Source organism: Mustela nigripes, chromosome 1, assembly GCF_022355385.1.
Source record: "Mustela nigripes isolate SB6536 chromosome 1, MUSNIG.SB6536, whole genome shotgun sequence".
In the NCBI taxonomy this organism is placed as follows: Eukaryota; Metazoa; Chordata; class Mammalia; order Carnivora; family Mustelidae; genus Mustela; species Mustela nigripes.
Genome location: NC_081557.1, coordinates 150,997,970 through 151,025,030, shown reverse-complemented (window position 1 = coordinate 151,025,030; position 27,061 = coordinate 150,997,970). Strand labels below are relative to the sequence as shown.

Sequence of the window (27,061 nt, the reverse complement as noted above, 5' to 3'; positions counted from 1 at the left end):
TAGTATTTGACGACAATAGTGCTCAAACCTCCAGATTTTCCTAGTCTCCATATATACTCCATAGCTACATGATCTTATCTACTTTCATAGCCTTAATTACATTATATATGCCTATAACTCAGCCTCTCCTCTAAATTCTAATTTTATTTGCCTAGGTGAGTGTTCTACTTGGATGTTAATATGCATCTTTAGGCTATTATGTCTCAAATCAGATTCTTGATATTTTTTCCCTTGTCCAATTTTTCTCATTCACCAGTTGCTTCACAACACAACTGGGGATCATTCTTGATTTCTCTATCCTACAAATCTCCTATATAATTGAGCAGCAAATCCTGAAAACACAACCTTGAAAATATCTATATCTGACTCTTCTCTATCACAAGCAATCTAATCTGGGCTATAGCCATCCAAATGGATGTGGGGCTAGGTCTCACTGTCATTACTTCCTAACTAGGCTTTTACTCCTGTAATCTGTTCTTCAGAGAACATAACAGAGTAATCCTATTAACTGTAAATCACATCTATGTTTTCAAGCCACCCAATGGCTTCCCGTCATACGTCCAAAGTGTTCACTTAAGCTCCTGAGGTATGAGACGATTTGGATTCTGGTTACTACCCACTCTCCCTTTCTCTCATTCTGCTGCACCCACATGTCCTTCCTGTATTCCTCTGACATACAACACATCTCTCATAATGCAAGGCCTCTGCTCTTGACATTCCCTTTGCTCTGTCTCCTGATATCTTCATAGTTCACCCTGTCACTTAAAATAGTTTTCGGTTAAAATATAATCCTTGGGAAAGGCCTCCTCTAATCACCCTACCTATGTAAAATAGAACTTTGACATCACAACCCTGTACTCTCTACCCTTCATCCTGCTTTCTTTTTTTTTTTTTTAATGTCTTTTTAAATTTAATTTTTTAGTATTGAAGTGTAGCTGATATACAATGGTATAGTTTCAGGTGAGCAACACAGGGTTATGACAATTCTATATCACTCAATGCTCACCATGTCAAGTATAGTCAGCATACAAAGTTATTACAATATTATAGACTATATTCTCAATGCTGTACTTTTCATTTTTGTGACTTATTTTATAACTGAAAGAATGTACCTCTTAATCCTCTTTATTTATTTCACTCCCTCCCCACTTTCATAATCAACAGTTTGTAGGCTCAGTGGGTTTAAGCCTCTGCTTTTGGATCAGGTCATGTTCTCGAGGTCCTGGGATTCAGCCCCACATCGGGCTCTTTGCTCAGTGGGGCGCTTGCTTCCCCCTTTCTCTGCCCGCCTCTCTGCCTACTTGTGATATCTCTCTGTCAAATAAATAAATAAAGTCTTTAAAAAAAAAGAAAAAAATAGTTTGTTCTCTGTATTAAGGTCTGTGTCTGTTTTGTTTGTTCATTTGTTTCGTTTTTTAAGATTCCACATATAAATGAAATCATATGGTATTCACCTTTCTCTGCTTGACTTATTTCACTCAGCATAATACCCTCTAGGTCCATTCATGTTGTTGCAAATGGCAAGATCTCATTATTTTTTAAGGCTGAGTAATATTCCAGGGTGCGTGCGTGTGTGTGTGTGTGTGTGTGTGTGTCTTCTCTATCCATTCATCTACTGATGGGCACTTGGGTTGCTTCCACTTCTTGGCTATTGTAAATAGTGTTGTAGTAAACACAGAGGTACAAATATGTTTTTAAACTGGTGTTTTCAATTTCCTTTGGGTAAATATCCACTAGTGGAATTATTGGATCATATGGTATTTCTACTTTTAATTTTTTGAAACATACTGTTTCCCACAATGGTTGCACCACTTTACATTCCCACCAACTGTATACCAGATTCCTTTTCCCCACCTTCTAGCCAACACTTGTTTCTTGTCTTTTTGATTTCAGACATTCTGGCAGGTGTGAGCTGATACCACATTGTGGTTTTGATTTGCATTTCCCTGATAATTAATGATGTTGAGCATCTTCTCATGTGCCTATCAGCCATCTATATGTGTTCTTTGGAAAAAATGTCTATTCAGGTCCGCTGCCCATTTTTAAATTAGATCACTTGGCCTCTTCTTGGTGTAAATTGTATAATTTCTTTATCTATTCTGGGTATGATTCCTTATCAGAAATATCACTTATAGATATCTTCTCCCATTCAGTAGATTGACTTTTCACTTTGTTGATCAGTTTCCCTCTGTGTGCACTCTCTATCCCCTTAGCCTGCTTTATTTTTCTTTAAAGCACCATCATTATCTGATGGTGCATTACTCACTTGTTTTTTAACAGTTTATTCGCTATCTCTCAGCCCTAGAAATTCCTTGAGGGACACTTTTTCTTGGTTTTGTTCATGATTCTATCTCCAGTACCTAAAAGTTCCCAATAGATGGCAGGTGCACAGCAATCACTTCTTGAGAAAATGACAAAATGACAAAATCTCACTTAAGTGAGGGGTCAAGGACAATAATAAGAATATAAATCTATACATTTTAACTTGCACCTAATATATTTATTAAATATATTAGCTTTCTTGTTCAAATTATTTTATACCAGAGTTACAAACAGGTAGAAAAAATGACCATCAGTTTATCTCTTTCAACGCAATATTTGGTAGTGTTCCTATAAAGGCTAAAACGTTTGAGAGGCAACAAAATAAAAAATAAAACCTAAACAAAGCAAACACATGAACAAAAAACAAAGAAAATCTGGATCATATAGGAATGAATAAGTAGGTTGCTTTAAGTTAGAAAAATAGGTTACCTTGTCAAGCAGATAGGCACAGAAGCAGTGGGAATTGTATTATGTATAAACTGTACTTCAAAAGTTAACAGAAAAAACTTAGAGATGTTCTTTGGAAAACAGCTTTGAATATCCTTTTTGGTCACTGAAAGACACTTTTGATAACTCAGAATCAAAAAATTACTCATTCTGCTGTATCTGACTCATAATTTCCTGTTAATTTCCCCCCACCCCCTATGATACAAATCAATAGCACTGCCTGGATCTGTTTTTCCATTTCATTTTAGCTAAAGGGAATGGAAATTTTTATAAAGAAGCATGCAAACATGTCTAAATAGAGAACTATTTATAGATCTCACAAATATATGACCTAAAGAACAAAACAGGGCCTCCCAATTGTATGCCAGCATGCTAAGGATATTATCAGAAACCTTTGTTCACATTCAGAAAATTCTGCACTGAAATAAGGAATTTAGAGTATCTTAGTTAATGTGTTTTTCTGTGGGCAGAAAAAGGGGGTGAGATTTGTCTAAAAGAAGTAGAGTTTAGCATCTTATATGAAATATAGCATATACAGAGACTTAACAATCTACTATTCCTTGAAATACTTTTTTTTATATATGTCTTTATCTAATGGAGAGTTTATAAATGCCATATTGAGTTTTTCTTTCCCTTTTAAAGTGTGAAATAAAGATAGTTTATAATTAGAATATGATTTAGGTGGCTTTAAAGTTAATGTGCCCTAAAAATAAAACTTGGAAACAGTTGAAACAAATATTCTCTCATAATCTCTTGATGTAACTTATCAAGAAAATTGAAAGAAGAGTCACAAAATGATTTAATTTTATTTGGAGGAACATGTTTTTAAACAACTAATAAATGAACTATAAAAGCAATTTTTAATACACAAGCCCAATAATTCTCCAGTTGTTATCTTTAACATGTTTTCATTGAGCTGAAGAGCATCATACTATTTATATAAATTTTCTCCAAATTAAATATATAGGGAGGAGTGACTCCCTCAATTCACCACAGAACTGACTGCATTTCAATATTTGCTTTGTATTGCTGTTCATCCCAAAATGCTTTTGTGTCTTTAAGAAAATCGTATAACATCAAACATAAACCTATCTTTGTCTCTTACCTCTTTGTTCAAAATTACCCAATCATGGTTATCACCACAACGGGGTCCTAGTAATATAAAATTCTATTATGCAAATAAAATACTGCTTTAGGTAAATGAATGCTTATTAGAGCTTTCCTCCAAGGAAATAAAGTGTCATGGATTATTTTAAAAGGCATAAGAGAGAAGAGAAAAAGACATAAATTTAATAAAAACTGCAATATTAAAAGGAATAACTTTAGTGTAATGTATTTAATTATTTGGAGTCTAAACCCTAGATAAATTGTCTGTTTTAATCATATGGCTAGGGTTACCTGGTCTATTAATAGTTTACAGGTGTGAAACACTGTCTGTCAGAATTAATTAGCTAAGGGGCAAGTTTTTGTTAATCTCTAAATGATTCTTTTGTATATGGTGATACTTGAATTAAACAGACTAAGATATCAAATTTAAAAGGATTTCCATAGTTTGGGAGTAAATTCTGAAACAACATCTGATTCTGTAATAACATATTACAAATGTCAAATTAATGTTTAACATTAACAATATGCTTTTATTCAGGTAAGGGACCTGGGCACACATGAAAAGAAAATACATCAAAATATTCAGTATTGACTTGATACTTTTCAGTTTAAACAAAGTAAATCAATATATAACTATAATACCACCATCCTAAGCACAGCACAAGAATACCTAATACCTTATAAGAAAGCTGAATAGCAGTGGCAGTATCGTAGCCAATGAGGTTTATCCGAGGCGCGATTATTGCTAATTGAAAATGAACTTGAAAGCCCAGATTGAACTTAAAAAAGAAAAAACCAAAAAAAAAAATAACCTCTTTTAAGCCAGTAAATATGTAGTGAATAGTTAACTTTTTACATAATAGGTTACTTAGTAGTAACCTAGTCATTATTCATTCAACAAAAAATACTCCCTGAAAACCTTCTTGTTAAGCCCACTCAACTTTTCGAAAGAGAAATTATTCTCTTAGAAATCAAGGTTTACTATCTTTTCACAGATTCTTGATGCCATCCCTTCAGAATTTCCTGCTAGTAAGTTATTTTAGATACATATTGACAATTTTAATTTCAAGAACAGACTATAAATAACCACAGCCAATTCTAATTTTAAAAGATTCCAATAACTCAAACACATACAACTACAATGTGTTCCACGTAATTAAATAAATTTTCAAGAACTCAAAGAAGAGGTAAAGAAAAAGGAAAATAGAGACTATAGAAAAAAGAGGATAATTTTCAAAAATTCTCCCTGATTCTAATAAAAAAACCCTGCCATTGGCAATTTATTGTTACTATTTTTTCATATTACATACCTTGGTCTCTGTGACTGGCTTTGACTTAGGTTTTCATCTACCCCTGTGAGACCACTGTTGGATTCAAACCTCTTGGAAGCTTCACTTTTTCGTACTAATTAAAGAATGAAAAAAGGAATGAATAAAGAGAAAACTGCACAGGTGATAAAAATATGAAGTAGCTTTATTTAAAACTCAAACATTTAGCAGATACACTAAGGTCATTTTAACATATCACATTCATACCATCAAATTAATGACATAATATCTTTAAACTCTTCAGAGACAAGTGACATTATTTTTGAAGACAATGAATTTTTTCCTATTATGAAAATGACTATATTGTTGTTTGATGATGTTTGATGCTATTAAGGTCCTAAAATACTGTTAAAAAGAGTAATCATCAGCTTTTTATAATTTTAATATCTATAGAGAATTATTCTTTTGACACCTTATAGCTTAACGTCACTGAAAAGGAAGGACGTTCATGGTTTCTTAAAAACATTTTGGTTACTCAAATGCCTCTCACCTTGTCGGAAATCTGATTCAGAGGAAATGATAGATGGACTTTCACTGGAGGTACTAAAGATATCACTGTGGTAAGTTTTGTATCTTCGAATTGGTTCTAAAAGGATTAAAACAAAAACATTAAAAAGCAAATGCATTAACTGTTACACACAAATCAAATCAAACATTTCATTTACTCGTATGAGACTAGAACATTTTATATATTGCTTTAAATTTACCAATTGCTGGATGGTATTCAAACAACATAATTCCAATTTCGAGGCAGTTTGGCACACTTGTTAAGAATCTGGACTCTGACACCAGATTATCTGGGCTTAGATCTCTGCTCACTACTTGCCAGCTGTGTGACATGTTCAGAACTTTCCAGAAATGAGAATCTGAGCATATTACTATTATTTGTTAAAGTCTTCAGGATTCAGTTTAAAACCTCCTTCTCTTGGTATCCAAAGCCTCTCATAACCTGGTCTCTGACTACATTTATAGCTGTGGCTCTTAATACTGTGGAGTTACAGATTCATTTGTTAGAATTTGATGAAAACTACAGACCTCTCTCCACCCACTCCCCAAAACATACAAAAGCACAAATATTTAAATAGAACATTAAAAATTTGGGTGCCTGGGTGGCTCAGTGGGTTAAAGCCTCTGCCTTTGGCTCAGGTCATGATCCCAGGGTCCTGGGATGGAGCCCCACATTGGGTTCTCTGCTCAGCAGGGAGCCTGCTTCTCCCTCTCTCTCTCTCTGCCCGCCTCTCTGCCTACTTGTGATGTCTGTCTGTCCAATAAATAAATAAAATCTTAAAAAAAAATTTAATGTAAGAAAAAAATAGACTGAATGAGTTATCTGAGTCTTTGTGGCAGGGTGGGATGTCTAAGCAGAATGTTAGTGGATGATAAGCCTGCAGATTGAGAGAGACTGAAGTTGCAAATGATGGTGGAGAAAATTGATGAAAAAAAGGTGAAGGAAACAGAATATGAAAAACAAAACAAAACCCCAACACACATGGATTGTCATTTTGGCAAAGAGGAAAGACTTTTTTCTTCTTAAGAAATGACGGACAAGGGAAAGAGTGAAAATACAGAAGGAATAACATATCACATATCAGAGGTTGCCTTACTCCCAGCAATAAAACATGTGTCACTTCCTGGGAGCCAGTGGCTGGGAGCTTGAGAAGAGTAAAGAAATTCTGCTATGAAGAATGTGATAAGAGGCAGTAAAAACCACATGAAAACTTTTATATAGCCATTGAGGGTTTAAATTAGGCTGGAGTGCATGAATTTCATTGGAACCAGTCAGAATGGTTTTGCGGCTTTTTCTTGGCACCAGAGAAAGAAAACTATGGGAAACACCTAGAACTGAGGGAGGAGACATGGGATGTATGACGGCACACAATGGATATATATGGGAGGGATTCTTTTTCACTAGTTTGCAAGCTTAAGAACAGGAACTTCACAAAATGAACTGACTTATTCCTGGTGCTACAAGGTGTTCAGTAGAGATTGTTAAAAGAAAAAGGGATAAATAAATTAATGAAATAGTCAAATGACACGGCAGGAACCAGGCTTGTAGAACCAGGATGAAGATGATGGGCTGGAGGACTAAGGAGGTCACGCTGAGACAAAGAAGGAAAAATAGCCACTTGCTAGAAAGGAAGTTGCACATCGTTCTTGGGGCAATGTTTACCTGAGGATGTAGGCATTATACAGAACACCCCTATTTTGTTCAGCTTTGTACACACTGAATATGAGTAAGAAATAATACCATAATTAATGAAAAGAGTTTTGGGATTGAAAATCCAAATATTTACTAGTACTTTAAAAAAATGATTCCATTCTACCACAAGCAAGTGTGATGGTAAATAAAATAAGTTTTAAAAAATTTCTCTGGTTTAAGATAAATATGATTGGAAAAGATTTTAGAAGGCATCAAATAATGGTTTTGTCTAGTTCTATTTAAACTTAACCAATTAACTTAAGTAATTGTTACTTACGCTAATTGGTTACTTAAGAAGAACTGCTATTTTTCAAGGGCACTGAAGAAGTTTGTTATATTGTTATAGAACTGCCATGTTAAATTTTTGAGGGATTCCCCAAAGTAACTTGAACAGCAAACCTGGCATTGCAATGTACAGGACAGTAAATGAAACCAAGAAGGTCAAGGAGAGGACTCAAATGTACAGAGGCAATATGGTTTTTACCTTACAAAGAAAAGTACACAGTCTCAATAAGTTTATTTAGTAGACAGAACAGACAACTTCAGTCACTTGGATGTTATGCCATGCAATAACAATTTCACACCCCACAATGAATTTACTTTTTTATAAAAATTAATTAATTTGTCAGACAGAAAGAGAGAGCATGCGAGTATGCACAAGCAGGGGAAGTGGCTGGCAGAGGGAGAAGAAGGCTCCCCGTTGAGTAAGGAGCCTGACTTGGGGCTCGTACCCAGGACCCTGGGATCATGACCTGAGCCAAAGGCAGACGCTTAACCAACAAACCACCCAGGTGTCTCATGAATTTACTGCTTTATAACTATTTCTGCCAAGTGGGTGTTAAGTTAGTAAATAAATTTTAAGTTGAATTTCTGTTCTTTGGTGGTGCTTCATTATTGTTCTTACATTATTTCATGAGTCCATGTTCCCTTTCCTTTTTTTGATTCTTGGGTTCCTTCTGTGAGGCAAATTAATGTAATATTGATTATCCCCTTTTAAATGCATAACAACTCACTTCTCCTTGATGAACTGTTGGTTTGTAAATGTTCTCAGTATCACACCTGTGGGGAGGGAGAGCACTGACATATGATGCCTTATTGTTTTATAGTAATGGGGCACTGGTACTCCAGAAACATGGAGAGGATGATCAGATTTGCAGCACTACTAGGGAATAGAATATTTTCTTTTCTTCTTCAAAGACTGGGGTAGGAGTGGAAGTCTGTGTTAATTAAAGTGCAGGAATCGCTTTTGTAAGCTTCTTGTATTCTGGAATGTATCTTTTAAAAATGTTGTCAGCCACGTTCCTTTCATGTAGGGGCATGGCCAGATTAAAATTCCCAGGCATTATTTACTACTCAGTTATGCTTAGGAGAAAGGCTAGCCTTTGTAAGTATTGGCTTTCCATTTCTGAATTAAATAATAAATTTAACCATTTCAGGAATTATTACAAAATTCCCTGCAAACAAAATTATTACAAACATGTCCTTTACCAAGAGTGTATCTTGCATTGGTGTATATGGAGCGCTATATTTTGCATCCTTACAGATCAAGTGATCTGACAGAACATTGCTTGGTTTTCTGAGATGACCTACTTAAAGGCATCCAGTAGACACTAACTAGTTCCAAAGTAGATTTTGTCCACTGTTCTGGTCTGCAGAAGAAGGGTGATCCCTAATTATCCATGCATTATCTTTACATTATAGATGACTCTTTTTTTTTTTTTTTTGAAGGATCCAGATACCACAAATATGTTTTCTATCTATATTTAAATGTATAATAGAAGCACTTCAGATTTGGTCCAGATCCTAGAAATGGAGTATTTTTTTTTTTAAAGATTTTATTTATTTATGTGTGAGAGAGAGCATGAAGGGAGAGAAGGTGAGGTTGAAGAAAACACCCCATGGAGCTGGGAGCCAGATGCGGGACCCAATCCCGGGACTCCGGGATCATGACCTGAGCTGAAGGCAGTCGCTTAACCAACTGAGCCACCCAGGCACCCAGGTATGGGGTATTAACTGAATGATTAAAAAAGAAAAAAAAATTTATTATGAAAACTTCTACAGAGACACAAAAACAGAAAGCACAATACATCCTCACATACCCGTCTTCCAGATCAACAAAATCTACTGATTGCTATTTTAATTAAAAAGTATCAGACTATTTTTTTAAACAAAGAAGTGCTTCTAATTATTTATAGTATACACAAAGTTTTATGAATGCCAAAATTCTTGAACCATTTGAAATGGACTTATTAAGAATATTCAAATACTCTTTTTATAAAATGCACATATGGCCACTTTCACTGCAATGTTAAAATTGTAACAGCAAAATCTTAAGCTTTTGCCATTATAATTGCAGAACTGTATTTGACTTTTGTGGGATAGAATTAGATGCAATATCTGATTTGTTGACTTGCAAATTCTGCAGTTAGTAAATATTTAAATGAAGTTTACATTGTACAAATCAGTGTTCCGGGGTCCATTTAGGGTCATGATTATTCTTCATTTCACTAGACAATTTCCATTTCTTTGATTTCCTATGAGTACTTAGTTTTTAGATATGGAAAGTGAAGTTGTGGGAAAGAATCTTAGTGTAGAAATAATGAGTGCAGAAGAATAAATGCGAGCGTAAAATCAGCCTCAATACATGTCGCCAAAAAAAGCAGCACCAAACTGGGTGTATGTGAGTCTATCTATGTATATAAACACACAGAACACAAAGGAACATATTCTCTCCAAAAGCATTCTGTAGACTAGCGGAGAGAGAATGAGAAGAATAGGATCCACAGAAGGATGGCTTAAAGCATTAACATTTGGAGAGAATTCTAGTTATAGAGATTTTGTAATCATACATACTCTGACAATTGAAGACATCTTTTCATTTCTAGCACTATTTTACCATAATTGAAAGTATACTATTTTTTTTTGTCAGAATACAAGATAGAAAAATCCGAGGTATTTTATTATTCTTCAACCATAATCTGATATTTTAAACAAAAATCACTCCAGCCCTAATATCCTATCGACTTCACTTCCATAGTAACAATAAGAGGCAGCTTTTCAATAGGCTAGAGTATTAAGCCATAGTTTTGGCAATTAGAGTCACAATTTCTACCACCACTTACCACACTTAACACTTCAAACATATAAAGCTATAGTGTGTGATCATGAACACTATACTTTTAATATTTAGCATATCATGGAGATTTACATGATATTCTAAACTTACATAAAGTTATTTCAGAGGAAATGTTCAAATCTACAATATTCCCATTAAAATCAAACTAAGCCAGCACAAACTATAATCTAAAAACATAATTTACAAGTGATACATATTCAAGCTTGGACAAGTGACAGGCAGAAAGTGAGACTCAAGATAATTGCAACATCAGGAACTAAGTAACTATAAAAATTTTTTTAAACTCTGCATTTTTAAGGTTATGACCCTAATGAAATATTTCAATTTACAAATACACCAAAGAAACAAAAATAATAACATTATGTTTTCATATATGAAGTATTTTTCTCTTCTTTTTTACAGGGCATTCATTTTTAGGGAATAAAGATTATTCCTTTTATATGTTCACTAGAGCCCACTGTATTCTATGTTGTATCATGCTACATGCTATGTGAATAGAACATATTCTAAAATCCCTTGAGAGCTAGACATAATCAATATAATTTTTAATCAGGAGGAACAGAACTCATGCAAGGGTAAAAATATATAACTGAGGAAAAATATATGGAGAAATGCTGTGCCCTGCAAATTACTTTATAGATATAAAATTTGTGCAGAGTAAGAACAGCAGAAAGAATGAAGTTTCCAGTTCCCTCTATCTGTAACAGTTTTATATAATGTAGTAGCTACCAATCTGGGCTGTGTCTTGCATCTGGGCTGGCTATACCACTCTTCTAGAATCCTCCAGGATCCTGTGTTATAAGGACTTCACTGCCCCTTCTAAAGCTTTCAGAGTCCAGAGCTCTAAAGGAAGTTGAATGCATTTGATGTTGGTTGGTAAGGTTATGACTTTCTTGGATTTGGACAAAACACAGGAGAAGGAGGTAGGATGTCTCCTAAGTACACAGAATTCATCAGAGAATGTCATATCACATATCTGAAAAAACACTTACCTAATATTTAATATTAATAGCTACATTGCAATACTCAGTTTAGATTAATACCATCACATAGGATATAGTGGTTGATACTAAGGACATAGCTATGAATTAGACCATGCCAACTTTCTTATTTTAATTTTTTCTTTAAAGATCTTATTTATTCATTCATTTGACAGAGAGAGAGACAGAGAGAGGAAGAGCACAAGCAGGGGGAGGGGTACAGGGAGAGGAAGATGCAACCCCCCGACTCAGCAAGAAGCGAGAGTTGGGGGTTGATCCCAGGACCCTGGGATCATGACCTGAGCTGAAGGCAGACACTTAACTGACTGAGCCATCCAGGCACCCCCAGACCATGTCAAACTTCTGATATTTATGACGAGAAACAAGCTCCTCAAAACAAAAAATTTCAATGAAAATATGATATCATCCTACATTGGGAAGGTGAGACAAGTCTTCCTGAACCTGGCTATAAATGAAAGTTTTTTTTTTTTAATTAATTAATTTATTTCAGAGAGAGAGAGAGAGAGAGAGATGGAGAGCACAAGAAAGTGGGGAGGGGTGTACGGACAGAGAGGGAGACAAAGAATCTTAAGCAGGCTCCACGCCCAGCACAGAGTGAATGTGGGGCTTGAGCTCAGGACTGAGATCACGACCTGAGCGGAAATCAAGAGTCAGATGTTTAACTGACTGAGCCATCCAGGCGCCTCAGTTTTGTATTTTAAAAGAGAGCTAAGTTTTGAAGAAAAATTTCTCTCTTCATAACATGTCACGAGAAGTATCCTGCATGCTGAACTGTAGTATTTATAAACCCATCCCCTTGTTTGTCTGAAACGCAACTATTAAAGCACGTGAACATTCGGATTCAATCTTCTCATGACAATGAAACAGTAAGGTGCCTCAGTAATCAGCGTAGGCTCACGTACTTGAGTGTTTACATATTCTAGTTGCACAACACAGAGTTTAAGCTGCATTCACAGGCACAGAACAGCAAACCTAGGCTAGACCAGAGGTCACAACACTGTTGTTTTTAAACAATAGTTAAGGTTGAAGGAAAGTAGATTGACTTAAAACCCCTTACATAGTAATATTTAACCATAGTCATTTTTGAAGGACTTAATTATATCTGTTTTTCATTTTCTCATCTAGTATTTATACAGAATGCAGAGGAGTTTTGACTGTTGGAAGCCAAATGCTATTCATGGTCCCCGCCCAGGGTGTGGAGTGCTGTTCATACTATACTGACAGTACTGGCTCCAAGTCAGTCTCTCATAATCAGGAATGTGTTGCCAACCCACACGGCAATGTTAGATAGGGAGCGTGCGGCAATTACATACAAGAGAGACGGTGACAGACACTTCTATAAGAAAACATGATATGTCAGATTTTGAGATGGAGTAAAAAGGTGGAAAAAAGATACCAGGAACAAGAGAGAAAGGGAGAAAGTAGACTTGGATAGTCCTCTGCTGAGGTGAAAACAGTGAAATGAAAAGAACAAAGCAAAAAAAGAGTCACATTAAATTTTACAACTAGTTCCCACAAGATAAACCTGTTATGTTTCTTCCTGCCCCTTCCTTACTGTTTATATGTAGAAAACTATCTGAAAGATTAAGTACTAACTTAGTAAGTATAGAAATGTCTTATATTTATAATTTTTAAACTTCAACTGCACTTTCTTTCTCAGGGTCTTTTCTGGTCCTTTTTTATTTTGTTCTCAAGGAAATCAGAACACCCAATGTTCACCACTACTCTTTAGTAGTTTACACCCTTATTTCATTGGCTACAGGATAACCATCTTATAAGATCCTACTGTAGGAAAGTGCCATTAAAATACTCTCTACCACAATGAAGCATGAGACATCATAGAGCTCCATCTTAACCCCTATCCAGTGTGGTTTGCTGCAGAAAGAACAAAAACTGCCTCATTTGAGCTTTTTTTTTTTTTTTCATTTTACTATCTCATTTTACTGTATTAAAAACTATATAATTTTTTTAAGGAAGAGACTGAAGGGGTTTGTTAGCTGGTTAGCTGAATGCCCAACCTTCCAGTGAGTAAAAAATTTTCCAAATAACGTATCTGAAATGTATTTCGTTTCTGCTTGAAATCAGAACGGCAGAGTGGAAAAAAATCTTTCTCTGGGTTTCAAGAGATCTGGATTCTAAACACAGCTCTGTTATAAATTACTAATTATGTATCTCCTTTGGCAACCTAGACTACTCTGGGCTTTTGAAAGTGAGAGGTTTGGTTTAAATAGTATCTAGATTCCTTCTAGTACCAAACTCTGCTCTTCCCTGTGTTAGCTGGCTGGTTGATGTTGTCAGCTAAGGAAATGCTATATAGATGATTTAGGAAAAGACTCCTTTCAAGAGGATGGACTAAGGAAAGGGCTACACATCTGAGGTTGAAGCACACAACTTTTTTTTTTTTTCCTTAAAGATTTTATTTATTTGAGATAGAGAAAGAGGGAGCGGGACAGAGAGAGACAGCAGGAAGAGGAGCAGAGGGAAAGGGAGAAGCAGACTCTGCGGTGAGTGCACAGCTATACACAGTGATCAATCCCACAACCCTGAGGTCATGCCCTGAGCTGAAATCAAGAGTCAGATGCTGAACTGACTGAGCCACCCAGGCATCCCAGACAACTGTTTCCCCTATTAGTTCAATGAGTCTCCTTGCATGCTTAAAAGGACAATCCAAAATTTGGCAGTTAACTTCTCTTCCAGTTGCTGTATTAATCCAACGAACATTGGAACACATCTTTTTTAAAAATTAGGAAGTAAGAGAGATTTGGAAATTCTTAGACTAGAGCTCAGAAACCTAGATGGAAATCCACAATTTCCCTTAACGATGGAAACGCTATCGTTAACTAGGTCTTACGTGGTCTTGAGTAAGTTATTAAATCTTCATGAGCTCAGGAATATGTACTCCAAGACCTCTTCTAATTCTGTAATTACTGATAGCCAGTAGCAACTGCCAGATTTAAAGATCACAAAAATTGTACAGAGCACTATTAATATTTTTAAATGGCTTAAAACAAGAGTATTTAAAAAGAAATGAGTACATTAGCAATATCCACTGTTTTTCTTGATTTCTCACACATAAAAGGGATCAGTGAAGCCTACTTTTCATGAGAATTAAATGAGATAAATGAGATTTGTTTTGTTTTCCGCTTTTTTCTTCTTTGTATACTAGCTAAAATCTTTATATTAACAATCTGCACTTTTCTTTGAACAGCTAACAAATTATTTCACTTTTAGAATATGCACAGTATAAAATCAGCAAATTACTCAACTAAATAACTAAGAATTATTGCTTTTGAATTCCAAACATCAACACTCATTTTGAAGAATACCTTTAGTTTAAAGCAAATATAACTTATTACTATTTGAAAGTTATTATATAATAATGGAGTTTATTTAAGATGGTGTAAGCACTTCCATAATATACCAACATTTTCAAGGTGTTTGTTTAACTTGGTTATAAAATACACTCTGGGAAAAATGAGTAGGTTCTTTGTGAGAACAAATGCTTTTGAAAACTTCAGTAGCAAAGAAAGATTTCAGGATGAAAATGGTCCTGTATCAAACAATTCAAAGCATATTTTATTTCTAAAAAGAAATCTTTTTGGGGCGCCTGGGTGGCTCAGTGGGTTAAAGCCTCTGCCTTTGGCTCAGATCATGATCCCAGGATCCTGGGATCCAGCCCCACATCGGGCTCTCTGCTTGGCAGGAGCCTGCTTCCTCCTCTCTCTCTGCCTGCTTGTGATCTCTGTCTGTCTAATAAATAAATAAAATATTTAAAAAAGAAAGGAAAGCAGAACTTTAATATAGAAAAAAAATACACAGATACAAAAAAAAAAGAAATCTTTTCCTTTTCTTCTTTTCTTGAATCTCTTGTAATGAATATAAAATTTCTGAATTTAGAAGTAAGGTTTGTAACAAGTTACCATTTTAATAAATAAGGTCAATAACATTATAATCATCTTTTTAGATATATGTGCATATTTGGAAACAAGTTGTCAACAAATTCGTGTATTTGAATTTCTTTAACACATGTGCCTGCACACATTCCCTAACAAGATAAAAACCTCATATGCAAACTAGGAGTTACTTTGGCTTACTGCTCATTTTATATGTAATCAAAAAAATCACCTATTCAAACAAAGTATATCAGACTAGTGTAGCATAATTTTGTACATTAAATATATTTCCATGAGTGTCTGATTTCTTTACTGTTTAGCTCTCAAACCTAAGTTCAAGTGTAAAAATAACATTTTCTCAGACTAAATCATACAACTATTAATTTAACAAATATGAAGTAAATAATCTTTTATTTATTTATTTATTAAAAGATTTATTTGATAGACAGAGACACAGTAAGAGAGTGGGGAGTGGGAGAGGGAGAAGCAGGCCTCCCACCAAGCAGGGACCCTGGGACCCTGGGACCCTGACCTGAGCTGAAGGCAGACACTTAACGACTGAGCCACCCAGGCGCCCCTGAAGTAAATAATCTTTTAAAACACAAAGATGAGAACATAAGAAATTAGGATTTAATTTTTAATATTCACATGTTCATTACCCAATTTCTTAAATGTTAGAAATAGACATCTACATCAATAGGTAACTTCGCTATTTATACTCTGAGACTATCACAGTTTTATCTATTTGAATAAGTAAGGGTTTGGGTTTTTTTTTCCCCCACAAAGGGCAAAAATTCTTCACATAAACTTCTCTATGAGGACATGTTCATAAGAAGGTCAGGCTGTTATTCATATGCTAGTTGTTGCACAACATTAAGTAATTATGAAGTACAATTTATGAAAGAGAAGACTTTAAGCTACAAAAAGTGCCCTTTCTGCTTTTCAACTCTAAAAACTTACTGATCAGAGTTAAACAGTAAAATCATGTATATAACAAATTTCTAAGCTATTTTCTGTCCTTGAAAGTTTTCAGATCAAGGTTACATACAATCACCTCATAAAGCTGGCTATTTATTTATCTATTTATCTATTTATTTATTAAGTGCTCACTTCTGCAACACATGTATTTATTTATTTATTAAGATTTACTTATTTGGGGTGTCTGGGTGGCTCAGTGGGTAAAGCCGCTCCCTTTGGCTCAGGTCATGATCTCAGGGTCCTGGGATCAAGTCCTGCATCGGGCTCTCTGCTCAGCAGGGAGCCTGCTTCCTCCTCTCTCTCTGCCTACTTGTGATCTCTCTCTGTCAAATAAATAAATAAAATCTTAAAAAAAAAAAAGATTTTACTTATTTATTTGACAGAGCGATAGAGAGAGAGCCCAAGTAGCAGAGTAGCAGGCAGAGCAACTGGGAGAAGCAGGCTCTTTGCCTGAGCAGGGCGCCCAATGCGGGACTCAATCCCAGGAACTTGGGATCATGATCTGAGCCTAGGGCAGATACTTAACCAACTGAGCCACCCAGGTGCCTCTAGTGTTTTCTTTCAATGCTCATGCATACATACCCATAATATCAATTAAGTGTTCAATAATTTCCTTTATAATTTCAAATTCATTGCTAATTTGTAATTCCTGAATTGAAAAAAAGAGCAAAACTTCTTTTATTAGAAGTAAAGCACAATGTGTAGATTATGTTCAGTCCAGAGCTAAACTTAACCTTAAGTAACAGAACAAACCAGTGGCAGAGCACTTTAAAATAAAAAATATTTCACTGGAACAATGGCCTTAAAAATGAATATGACCCTTTATTATGCCACTACTCTCGTTGAACTAGAAACACCTTAAAGTTCTTTCTCAGCTATGTCCCAAAGTTTGTCTACAAGGCAAGGCACCAGTCTATAAATGCATTGAGACATTTACTTCAAAAATGTAGAGGATTAGATTGATAATTCTAATTTTGTTTTCTCTTCCACTTATTTATGTTAAAAAAGGCCTCTATCCATGTCTAACACATAATTTTATTCTACTCAATACATTGAGATTTATGTACCAATCAGGTATTTTTGAACCAGAGTTACGCTCTGCAAATAAGAATTTATCATCGATAAAGTTGTTTTTTATGCACCTCATACTAATATTGTGATACTATGATTTGTTAACCACCTTGCATTCAATACTGAATCTACTTTTGTTGAGCACCTTTTACAGATGGGGTAACTTACCCTTGAAGGGATTGAACCCAGTTGCTGAAGAAAGGATCACACTGCTACTGATGTAGTAAATAATTCAAGCTTGGGCTGTCTGCCTCTTAATCTATAAACCTACACACCATAACTTCTAAAATATATATTTAAAACTTCATTCCAGACCAAACAAATTATGTCCTCCAAGAGTTCCGTTCCCTATGTTTCTTTTTTGAAGCGGGTGGTCTGAGAGCCAATGCACTCCTACCAGGCTATTTTGCCTCTCTAGAATTGCTGATTTGGATTACTACCTCTTATTTCCATTAACCAGTCCTGTAGGGAAAACTCTTTTGAGAGTGCAAGATACAGGGGGTGGTTCAGTGGGTTAAGTCTCTGCCCTCGGCTCAGGTCATGATCTTAGGGCCCTGGGATTGAGCCCCGCACGGGCTCCCTGCTTGGCGGGGAGCCTGCTTCCCCCTCTCTCTCTGCCTGCCTTTCTGCCTGTTTGTGATCTCTCTCTCTCTATCAAAATAATAAATAAAATCTTTAAAAAAAAAAAAAAGAGTGCAAGATGCACAGTGCTGTGGAGGAGGAGTAAAACAAGTAGAAAACATTGCTCCTGCCTTGAGAAGTTTACAATCTAAAAACATGCTACCCAAAATATTTAAGTGCTGTACAATGCCTGGACTGGGATGCTTACTAGAGATGACTAGATGACTAGAGACGACTAGAGATGAGAAGTGTCGTTTGATTAGGGTTTTGGTGGAGAGGACAGAGACTGACAGAGAAGAGGCCAACATGGTATAAAGCTTTGGCAGTGGAAATAAGACTTGTGGAATGGTTTAATAACCCTTCTTTATTTCAAAACACAATTTTAAATATTTCATTTCAATTCTCTCTCAAACACATACAAAATTACTGACCTTCTACATTCATGGCTTCTCTCAGAACATGAAGTTTCTTTTGTCTCTCTCGAATTCGGTCCAAAGCACTTGATATTGCTGAGGAAGTGGGCAATTCTCTCATGTGCAACATTGGATCCACTTTCTGAGGGCCAAAGATATCCAACGCTATGCTTCCATCCGAGTATCTTGCTTCCTTTTTTCTAGGAGTAGTTGAAGTCCGTACTGTTACTGCCTGAGGGAGGTACTGTCGGAATCCACCAGTTTCCCCAGAAAAGTCTCTGTCGGCTGTGCAAAGCAAGTCCATGGATGAAGCCCAAATCTTCTTCTTGGGAAGCACATCAATGCCAGGGAGAGTTTTTTTTTCTGGGCCACTAGTTTTGAACTGGTAAGGGGAGCAGGCATTTTCAGAATCTTCGTGTCCAGAATTATTATCTGATGAAATGTCCTTGAAATAATCTTCCTCATCTTGTGTGTCTCTGATGGACAGAAATCCCATAGATTTACTAAGCCCTTTGTTAAGAAAGGTCTGCTGAGAGAATGGAGACTTGTGTATGTCTAGTACATCAGAAGTAGTGCTTCTTCCTGGAATGATAAGAATCTATCATGTATGCACAGAAGTTTTAGAAAATAACTGGAATGTAACCTTACTATTGACAGTGAAAGTGCCGGTAATTTCCTAAATCTTCCTAATGGAGGATCAGAGATGAAATGGATGGTAGTAATAATGAAAGTGGAAAGAGATGCTATGTTTGTATAACTTTCATAGTCCAATGTTTCTTACCCAGGGAAAACAATAATGTACGGAACTTACTTTTTTGAGTAGTAGCATTTTATATTCATCAAAGGTGAATTATTTGGTTTTTTAAAATAGACAAAGAAAAAAATATAGGCAAAAGTTTCTGATACTATCCATTTTGGCAGAATATTAATTTAATCCATGAAATGATTTGGGATAATAATAGAATGTAAAGTATACTCCTTTAACTTCTAAGGATACAATTCAACCACATATCACTTCAACATGAAGACTTGGTATGTTCTGATTATTTAAATATTTTTAAAGAAGAAACAGAATTCTTGCTATATTCTGGATGAAAAAAAGATCGCAGCATTTGGAATTCTTAAGTATCAAAGTTTTATTATGATTAAATATGTTTTCAGAAAATTTGACTGTTTGAAATCCAGATAATCTGATTGTTTAAATTATGTAAGAATCTTATTTTTTCCAGGGCAGACCATCATGTATTAAAATAGCTTTTACTCTTGAACATAAATGCATCAATATTTGTCAATTGAAATTAAGTACTAATTCCTTTTATTCTTTAGTCCTTATGTGTTGATGTAGTTAAAAATCAGTAAGGCATTCTAATTTTTTTTATGGCACCAGTCTATAAATGCATTGAGACACAGCAAAAATGTTCAACCAGAAATTAATTTTTGTAATTCAGAGTCAGTAACACAAAAAATCATATATATATATATGTATATGTATGTTTGTATATGACTCCACTATAGGAAAAGAAATGTAGAAAAATACTTCAGAGTTACTAACCCAAAATCCCATAAACACTGAAGATTTCCTGTTTTAACCTTCTGTGATCCCTCTTAATAACTTATTTGCTCTGTATACTATATAAAATAATGACTAAAACTTTCCTAGTAGTAATAAATTGCTTAGTAATTCATCCGAATAAGTCAATTTCGTCTTCAGGGTGATAGCTATAAGCTTTAATTCCCTGACTCCACATTTCACCTTAAAAATCTTAGAAAAGGGAATTCATTTCAGAATGGTCAACAAATAAATCTTTACTGGAAAATTAGACTCAAACATTTCACTTTTCTTGCAACTCATCTTCCCTGGACATGGATCCACTTAAGTGAAGATAAGGATAACACCAATATTTGGGCCATGTCATATAAAGAACACTGAGAATATACCACACCACAATTAGACATAGATTGTCACACTCTAGCTTCTAATCTAATTTAAAACTGATAAACACATCTATGTTATATTATTTTAGAAGTAAATTACATTCTTAAACAAACCTCATATTGAAACTCATTAATTTAAGATTTTATTAAGAAATAGAGAACAGAGAAATTCTTGAAAATTAGGTAAAAAAAAAAAAATTGAAAGGACTTAAGGATCATACATAGATGAGCTCAACAATCTATCTTTTTTTACTGCCTTGATTCCCAAAAAGCCAAAACTTAGAGAAAATCCAACAAATGAGGATTTTGGCAACATCATAAATCCATAGTAAAACACCTTGGACCCTCAACATCAATGTGTTGACAGTAATTTCACTTACTCTCCACAATGCTTCACTTTTCCTCATTCTTCAAATTCCCCACACTATTCTGTCTTTTCTTTTCTGATGATCTTGTCTTATATTTCATCAAGAAAATAGAATCTGTCAAAAGAAAGCTTCTCATTTTCCCCTGGCTAATTTTATACATCTACCTGTGTCTGTCTATCTTTTCTTTTGTCTCAAAAGATGAAATTTTCTACCAGTTGAAGGCCAATTCCCAACATGTGTCCAGTCCCCTCTCCTTTTATGTTACCAGAGATTTTACTTCTTTGGTTAATGTCTGTCCTCAATCTTAACTCCCTTCTCTGTTGAGTCATTCCCATTAGTATCTCTATAATAAACAAAATCTTTCCCCTGTTACTACGTTTCCTTCTAGCTCCCTTTGTCAACAAATTCTTATTTTCCATTAGTACTCTACTGACTTTAGTCAACTTTCAACTCCTCCACACCTTGGGAACTTCCATTTTGTAAAACTAATGACCTCCATACTGCTAAATCCAACAGATATTTTGCATCTCTATCTTACTTATCTCTCAGCAACAACTAATGGTGATGACAGCTACTTAATGAAGTACTTTCATCTCTTTATAAGACCGGTTTTCTCCTACTTCTTAGACTGCTCATTCTTAGTTTTTGCTTCTTCCTCCTTTATTGGAGGATATCTAAATGTTGGAATTCCTCAGGTATCAATTTCAGAACCTTATCTTTTCACTCTCTTCTTGATAATTTCATCTACTAACAAAGCTAATTAACTACATACTGATAACTCCCAAGTTTATATTCTTGGCACCAACATCTTCTGGGAGCTCTAATTTCATATAATTGAGACTTCTATTATTATATCATAAAAGCACCTCAAACTGAACATGCTTAACACTATTTTTTGCTTGCCACATCCAGAGACATCTACTCAACTTCAATCTTCCCAATTTCAGTAAGTGGTATCACTACCTAACCGATGGCTCAAAACATCAGTTTTGAGCACCATCCTGAAATCCTTCATCACCCTTATTGCTTGTATCAAATCCATCAGAAGTGCTAGCTATTTAACTTCTCAAAGATATCTTCCTCCATGTGATTATTTCCTTTTTCACTGACATCGCCCTGTTCCCAGTTAAGATTATCACTTGACTAGAAAACTGCAACAGCTTCTGGATAGGCCTCCCTTCTTTCTTCATGAAACTACTCCTCTACTTGGCAGCCAGTGTTACTTTCTCAAACTACATATTCCATGATGCCACCACCCTTTTAAATAAGTCTCAAAGGCATACTATCACACTCAAAATAAAATCAAGACTCTTTTCAGATCTGCCATTTGAATCTTTTAGTCTCATCTCCACTTCTTCTATTCCATCCAGGCCACAGGTTTTCCTGTTAAGTTCTCTTATATGTTAGGACCTTTATACATAAATTTTTCTATGCCCTGAATGGTCCAGACCTTTCGCATGGTTAGTTTTTCTTATTCTATACTTTTATTTTAAATAAATGATTATTTCAGTAGTGGGTGGATGAAATAATTCATGGATTCATAGATGAAATAATTCATCCATAAGTGTATCATGAGTCTATTCCACTCCTAACAGGTAGATTTATCATTCTCTTATATGTCATTAGTATTTATTGACAATATATTAAAGGGCCATGGTATCCTAAAAGAGCCATGTCTTCTCACCAGCCATATGAGACTTAAAACTAATTGCTAATAAGGTGGCTCTTGGATAACTACTGCTCTATAAATGCTAAGCTTTTGCTTTATGCAAATTAGTAGATATAAAAAATATTCCAATTCATATTTATTGGAAGTCCAGAAAGTTAAAAGTCTAGAACATTACCATTTTTAGACTCTGTAAGGTAGTACAAAATTGTAATGAAAATAATTCATTTAGAGGTTTGCACTACCTTCCTATTCTGCTTCTACAAAATACACCAAATTTAACTATTTCTCAATTTGCTCTACATGCCTGAAAATCCCATTATGATAGCCAGCTTAAAATTCCATGACCATTATTTATAAAAGATTTTTAACCATAATAAGGTCTCTTCTAGTAGCCAATAAAATAAACAAAGGAATGGGTAAATAGGAAGAGGAGTGTGTGAGAGAGAAGGGGTTGGGAGGGATTGATACTCTTGGGAAAATGGGCAACAAATTGTGAAGGTGTGAAACAAAGTTCAGAGTGATATGTATATATCTGTTAGACATGGTCTAAAGTAAAATTCTAAGAGCTCTGAGCCACAAAAGCATTAAAGGGAGAAACTGAGTGTGGATCACCTTTTGAAGAAAGAAAAAGGTAGTGGTAGGAAAGAGATGTTTGGGCCTCACAGGCCTGCACCTGCCTAAGGGTCAGGGAAGCCAGTCGTACCTAATGGTGGGAGGCAGTAACCCCTGCTTCTCTTCCACAGGCAGGAGAGTTAGACAGCCTCTCAAAACACTGTAAAAGATAACTGATAGCAAGAGACTACTGCATACCCATCTTTTATGCAGATTTTCAATTATCCTGAGCATCTTCAGTCCATCAATCTTCTTGGAGAACTTTTCAATATTGGAAACACACTTGACATGGTTGGGCATCTGTTCTGTTTTTGTAACTGCCGTCAAGCTAGTATTATATTTAGTAGTGAAACCAAATACATCCATTAAAAGAAGTTCATTATCATACAAGATGACCAGATTTTTGAAATGCTGTATCTAATTTCTTATGTGATGTTTCTTCTTTCACATAAATTTTGTTCTACATGGAGTACCACTCACAGAGTTGGTGTTGGAAACTATTTATTTGCAGTTATTTTGTCTAGTTTTATTACTGTACCTTTTTCATGTTTGTTAGAACCAAACATCAAAGCATGGTTAAGAATTTTCAGTAGAAATGGAGTCACCATTTGGGGTAACAGTCTTCAGATCATTACAATTTCTAGCTCTATAGGAACATGGCCTGGAGCCTTTTCTAGTGCACTCAATTGGGAAAGACTGTCGCAGATACGGCCCTTCTCCTGTACACTTGGAGTGACTTTTGGCTACATGGCTGGCCTTGTGATTTCACCACTGTGGATACACTGTAATAAAAAGCAACTTACATACAAGAACAATTAACTGGAGCAAAGGGAGAGAAGACATTTCTTTGTGCAGATTCCATATAGACTGTGCAGACACATGTATGTGGGTCTAAGCCAGGCAGTTCCATTTATAGCACCGTTTTTTTAATGTAGTTATAACATGATGTTACTGTTTTTGTAGTTACAACATGATGTGCTTTTCTAACCCCTGAGAGATTATACCTTCTAGTTGAAATAAAATATTTATAATAGAAAAAATAAAAAAGAAAAGAAACGTTTGGAGCTAAGTGCTTTTTCCAGTGGGTCTAATATTTTAGGACTGTTTTTGTTTGTCCCCCCACCCCCGGCTTTTTGTAATTTTATTTATTTATTCAGTGTTCCAAGATTCATTGTTGTGTTTGTTTTTTTGGATGAAAAAGGAGATATACCTTTATCTAGGCAACAGAGATGTGGATTTTGGCTTGTATAAACATACCCTTTTTGAATCACATATTCTTAACAGGCTCTCAATGCATTTTGTCCTATCAGTGATCCTATCTTCAGCTGTACATCTGGATATGGAATTGCACGATTAACACTTCACAAGTGGATAAAATATATATAGCATCACATATCATCATGGTTGCCTTATATTGCTAAAGTACTACTGAAAAAGTTTCACTAATCTGGGAACTAAAAATGAGAGCTCAGCTATAGAATATGGCTCTTTAAATGAGGAGAAACGAATTCTAGGCTCATTTTATCAGGTGCATAGGCTGCTAGACCAGTGAAAACCATGTACTGTTGTTAGTACCAGTGCTCCTTACTTACTAACTTCATTTGAGCCTAGGTAAAATGCAATTTCTACACCTGCTTTCCAAATCTTTCTGAACATGTGCTCAACTATTATTATTATTTTATTTAACAGGCAATAAACAGCACTGAAATCATTAAGTACATCTAATAGCTGTGCTCACTACCCATTTTGATCACAGGAAGTTAATGTTATTTTTGAAGGCAATGCCACTGGAGCGACTCTTAAAGGGTTTCAGGTAGAAACTTCTTTAATATTTCCTCATCCTGGGACAGTTACTAGCTCTTTCCACTATACTCACAGAGCATGCTGGCCCTCTCTTAGGACATTTCTTTCACTATATTAAAATGATCTGTTATATTAGATATCTGTCATCACTGCCACTTGTTTCCTCACTCCACTCCCAACTGGAACAGTAACATAAGAAACCATGTCTTACCTGTTTCTGTATTTCTAGTTCTTGATTAAAGACATTCCAAAACAATGCTTATAGAATGGATTATTACATAACTTTTTGAAACCTTTTAAACCCAATTTAGGTAGTGTAATCTACCAGAAAGATTACTGTCAAAACACCTGGGTTTTAATTCTCACTTTACCAAATATAATCCATGAGGTTGGGCAAGCCACTTAATTTCCATATTTTTCACTTCCTTCATCTACGATGCTGCAGACATTACTTATTATACCTTCTTCTTAAAGATGACAGGATAAATGTACTAACACCCAATGAAATATAATGAGCTCTTCTGAACAAGGGCAACATAAAATTCCAAATTCTGCCTCCTTTTGCTTTTGTTTTATTTTCCTCAGCATATCATTATCTATCCAGGGGGAAATTAAAAGTTCTTTTGAGAGGAAATCATGAAACCAGAAATCAAAAGATCTACAAGTTTTAGATCCTATTACTTAAAAAATCAAATTATTCAAAACAGGATAAACGGTGACATCTCTTGAAAAGACTCTGAGTTCAAAGAGAGTTTATAAACAACATTAGATTATATACATTTACAAGTATCCAAATAGAAAATCAAACCATAAACATTCTCCTTTTGGAGAATACATAGCTTGCTAAAAACTAAATGGGGGAAAAATAAATACAAATAAAATATTTTAAGAACATAAAAAGGTTTCATAATAGGATATATTCCATTTATTTCAGTCAAATTGAAAAAAATCTCCCTTGTAAAGTACATTTTAACTATATTTGTTAAATATGATTAACATCAGCTTTAATTGGTATCATCATTCACCTTTCCCCTCATACAAGACTCAAAAGACTTAAGCGTCTCTTAGAAGCTAACTTCAAAATGACATTTCAGTATTAAAAGAGGTTTCCCGATTCCCCATCTGTCCTCACAAGTGTGTTCAAAAAAGAAACATGATATTGTCAATACACCCAAGTTCTGAAGCACTATCAGGCTGATCTGATCATGGTGTAGGTTTCCGCCTTAAGCTTGGCAGGAAATGTTTGATTTCTTTTTGCTGAGTGAAGCCATTTTATCAGCCTTGGCAGTATAAAATAACAAAATGGGGGCAGACAGCCTGCAAGTTTAGGCCTTTGCTTTTGTTAACAGATCTGAGAGGTAAGATATAAAGAGAGACCTTTCAAGGTCATTGACTCGTAGATAAAAAAATGTTATTGTTAAGTTTCAGTTGAAGAATCAAATCACTTAGACACAACGCATTATCCCTAAAATTGTTTACTTCTTTTAACTTAATTCTGTATCTCAATGCCCATTTTGACATCTTCTTTATTGAAAACTACAGCCAGGAGCCTAATAAATTAAAGCTATCAGTACATAAAGGTTTCAGGCTGGTTTGCAAAGAGAATGCTTTCGTACTGATGTAGTTTAACAAGGCTCTTTGTTACAAGTGACCACTGGCGGAGAAGAACTGCACTGCCCAAAACTAACATTTGGGTCCCTAAAAATATTTCTTCTTCATAAGTCCATTTTTTTAATCCTAAGGTTTTTATATTACATTAGTATAAGCCATTGACTATTAGCTGCTAATTGTTTGTCTTAAATGAGTATAATTAGTACATTATGTCAATTTGGTCTTTGAAATGTGGTTTTATACATGTGTTGAAGGCAAATTAAGACAGCCCTTGAGCAATACTGCTGTGGAAAGCAATGCCTAAGAAGAATTGAAGAATTCTCTCGTATTACACTTGATCTCAAAAGGCTATTAAGTGTAAAGACCTCTAATTCTACCCAAAATGTGAATATAAACAAAATCTGATATATCTTAAATGACAAATTGTAATTCCTTACAAATTTCCTTGAGTTTTGATACAGGGAAGATGTAACTCTCCAGTAAAGGGATAGGACTATTAGAAAATAAAATCAATTGACAGTCCATTTACAGATTTCTCTGTTAAAT

General features: G+C 35.0%; 1 protein-coding gene and 2 pseudogenes across 6 annotated transcripts in view; 2 read left to right on the top strand and 1 right to left on the bottom strand.

The window, feature by feature from the left end:
* PTPN13 (protein tyrosine phosphatase non-receptor type 13) overlaps window positions 1-27,061 on the bottom strand; it is a 204,549-nt gene that overhangs the window by 83,533 nt on the left and 93,955 nt on the right. For 5 of the 6 annotated variants that reach the window (XM_059375355.1, XM_059375373.1, XM_059375364.1 and 2 more), the window contains exons 7-9: window positions 18,536-19,099; window positions 5,695-5,790; window positions 5,187-5,280 (exon numbers count right to left, since the gene is read on the bottom strand). In XM_059375355.1, the coding sequence (XP_059231338.1) occupies window positions 5,187-5,280; window positions 5,695-5,790; window positions 18,536-19,099 (754 nt within the window). The remainder of the gene's footprint in view (window positions 1-5,186; window positions 5,281-5,694; window positions 5,791-18,535; window positions 19,100-27,061) is intronic. The other variant, XM_059375380.1, reaches the window with a different exon arrangement.
* Window positions 4,564-4,695, top strand: LOC132009013 (U4 spliceosomal RNA; annotated as a pseudogene).
* Window positions 22,260-23,943, top strand: LOC132008093 (phosphatidylinositol-glycan biosynthesis class F protein-like; annotated as a pseudogene).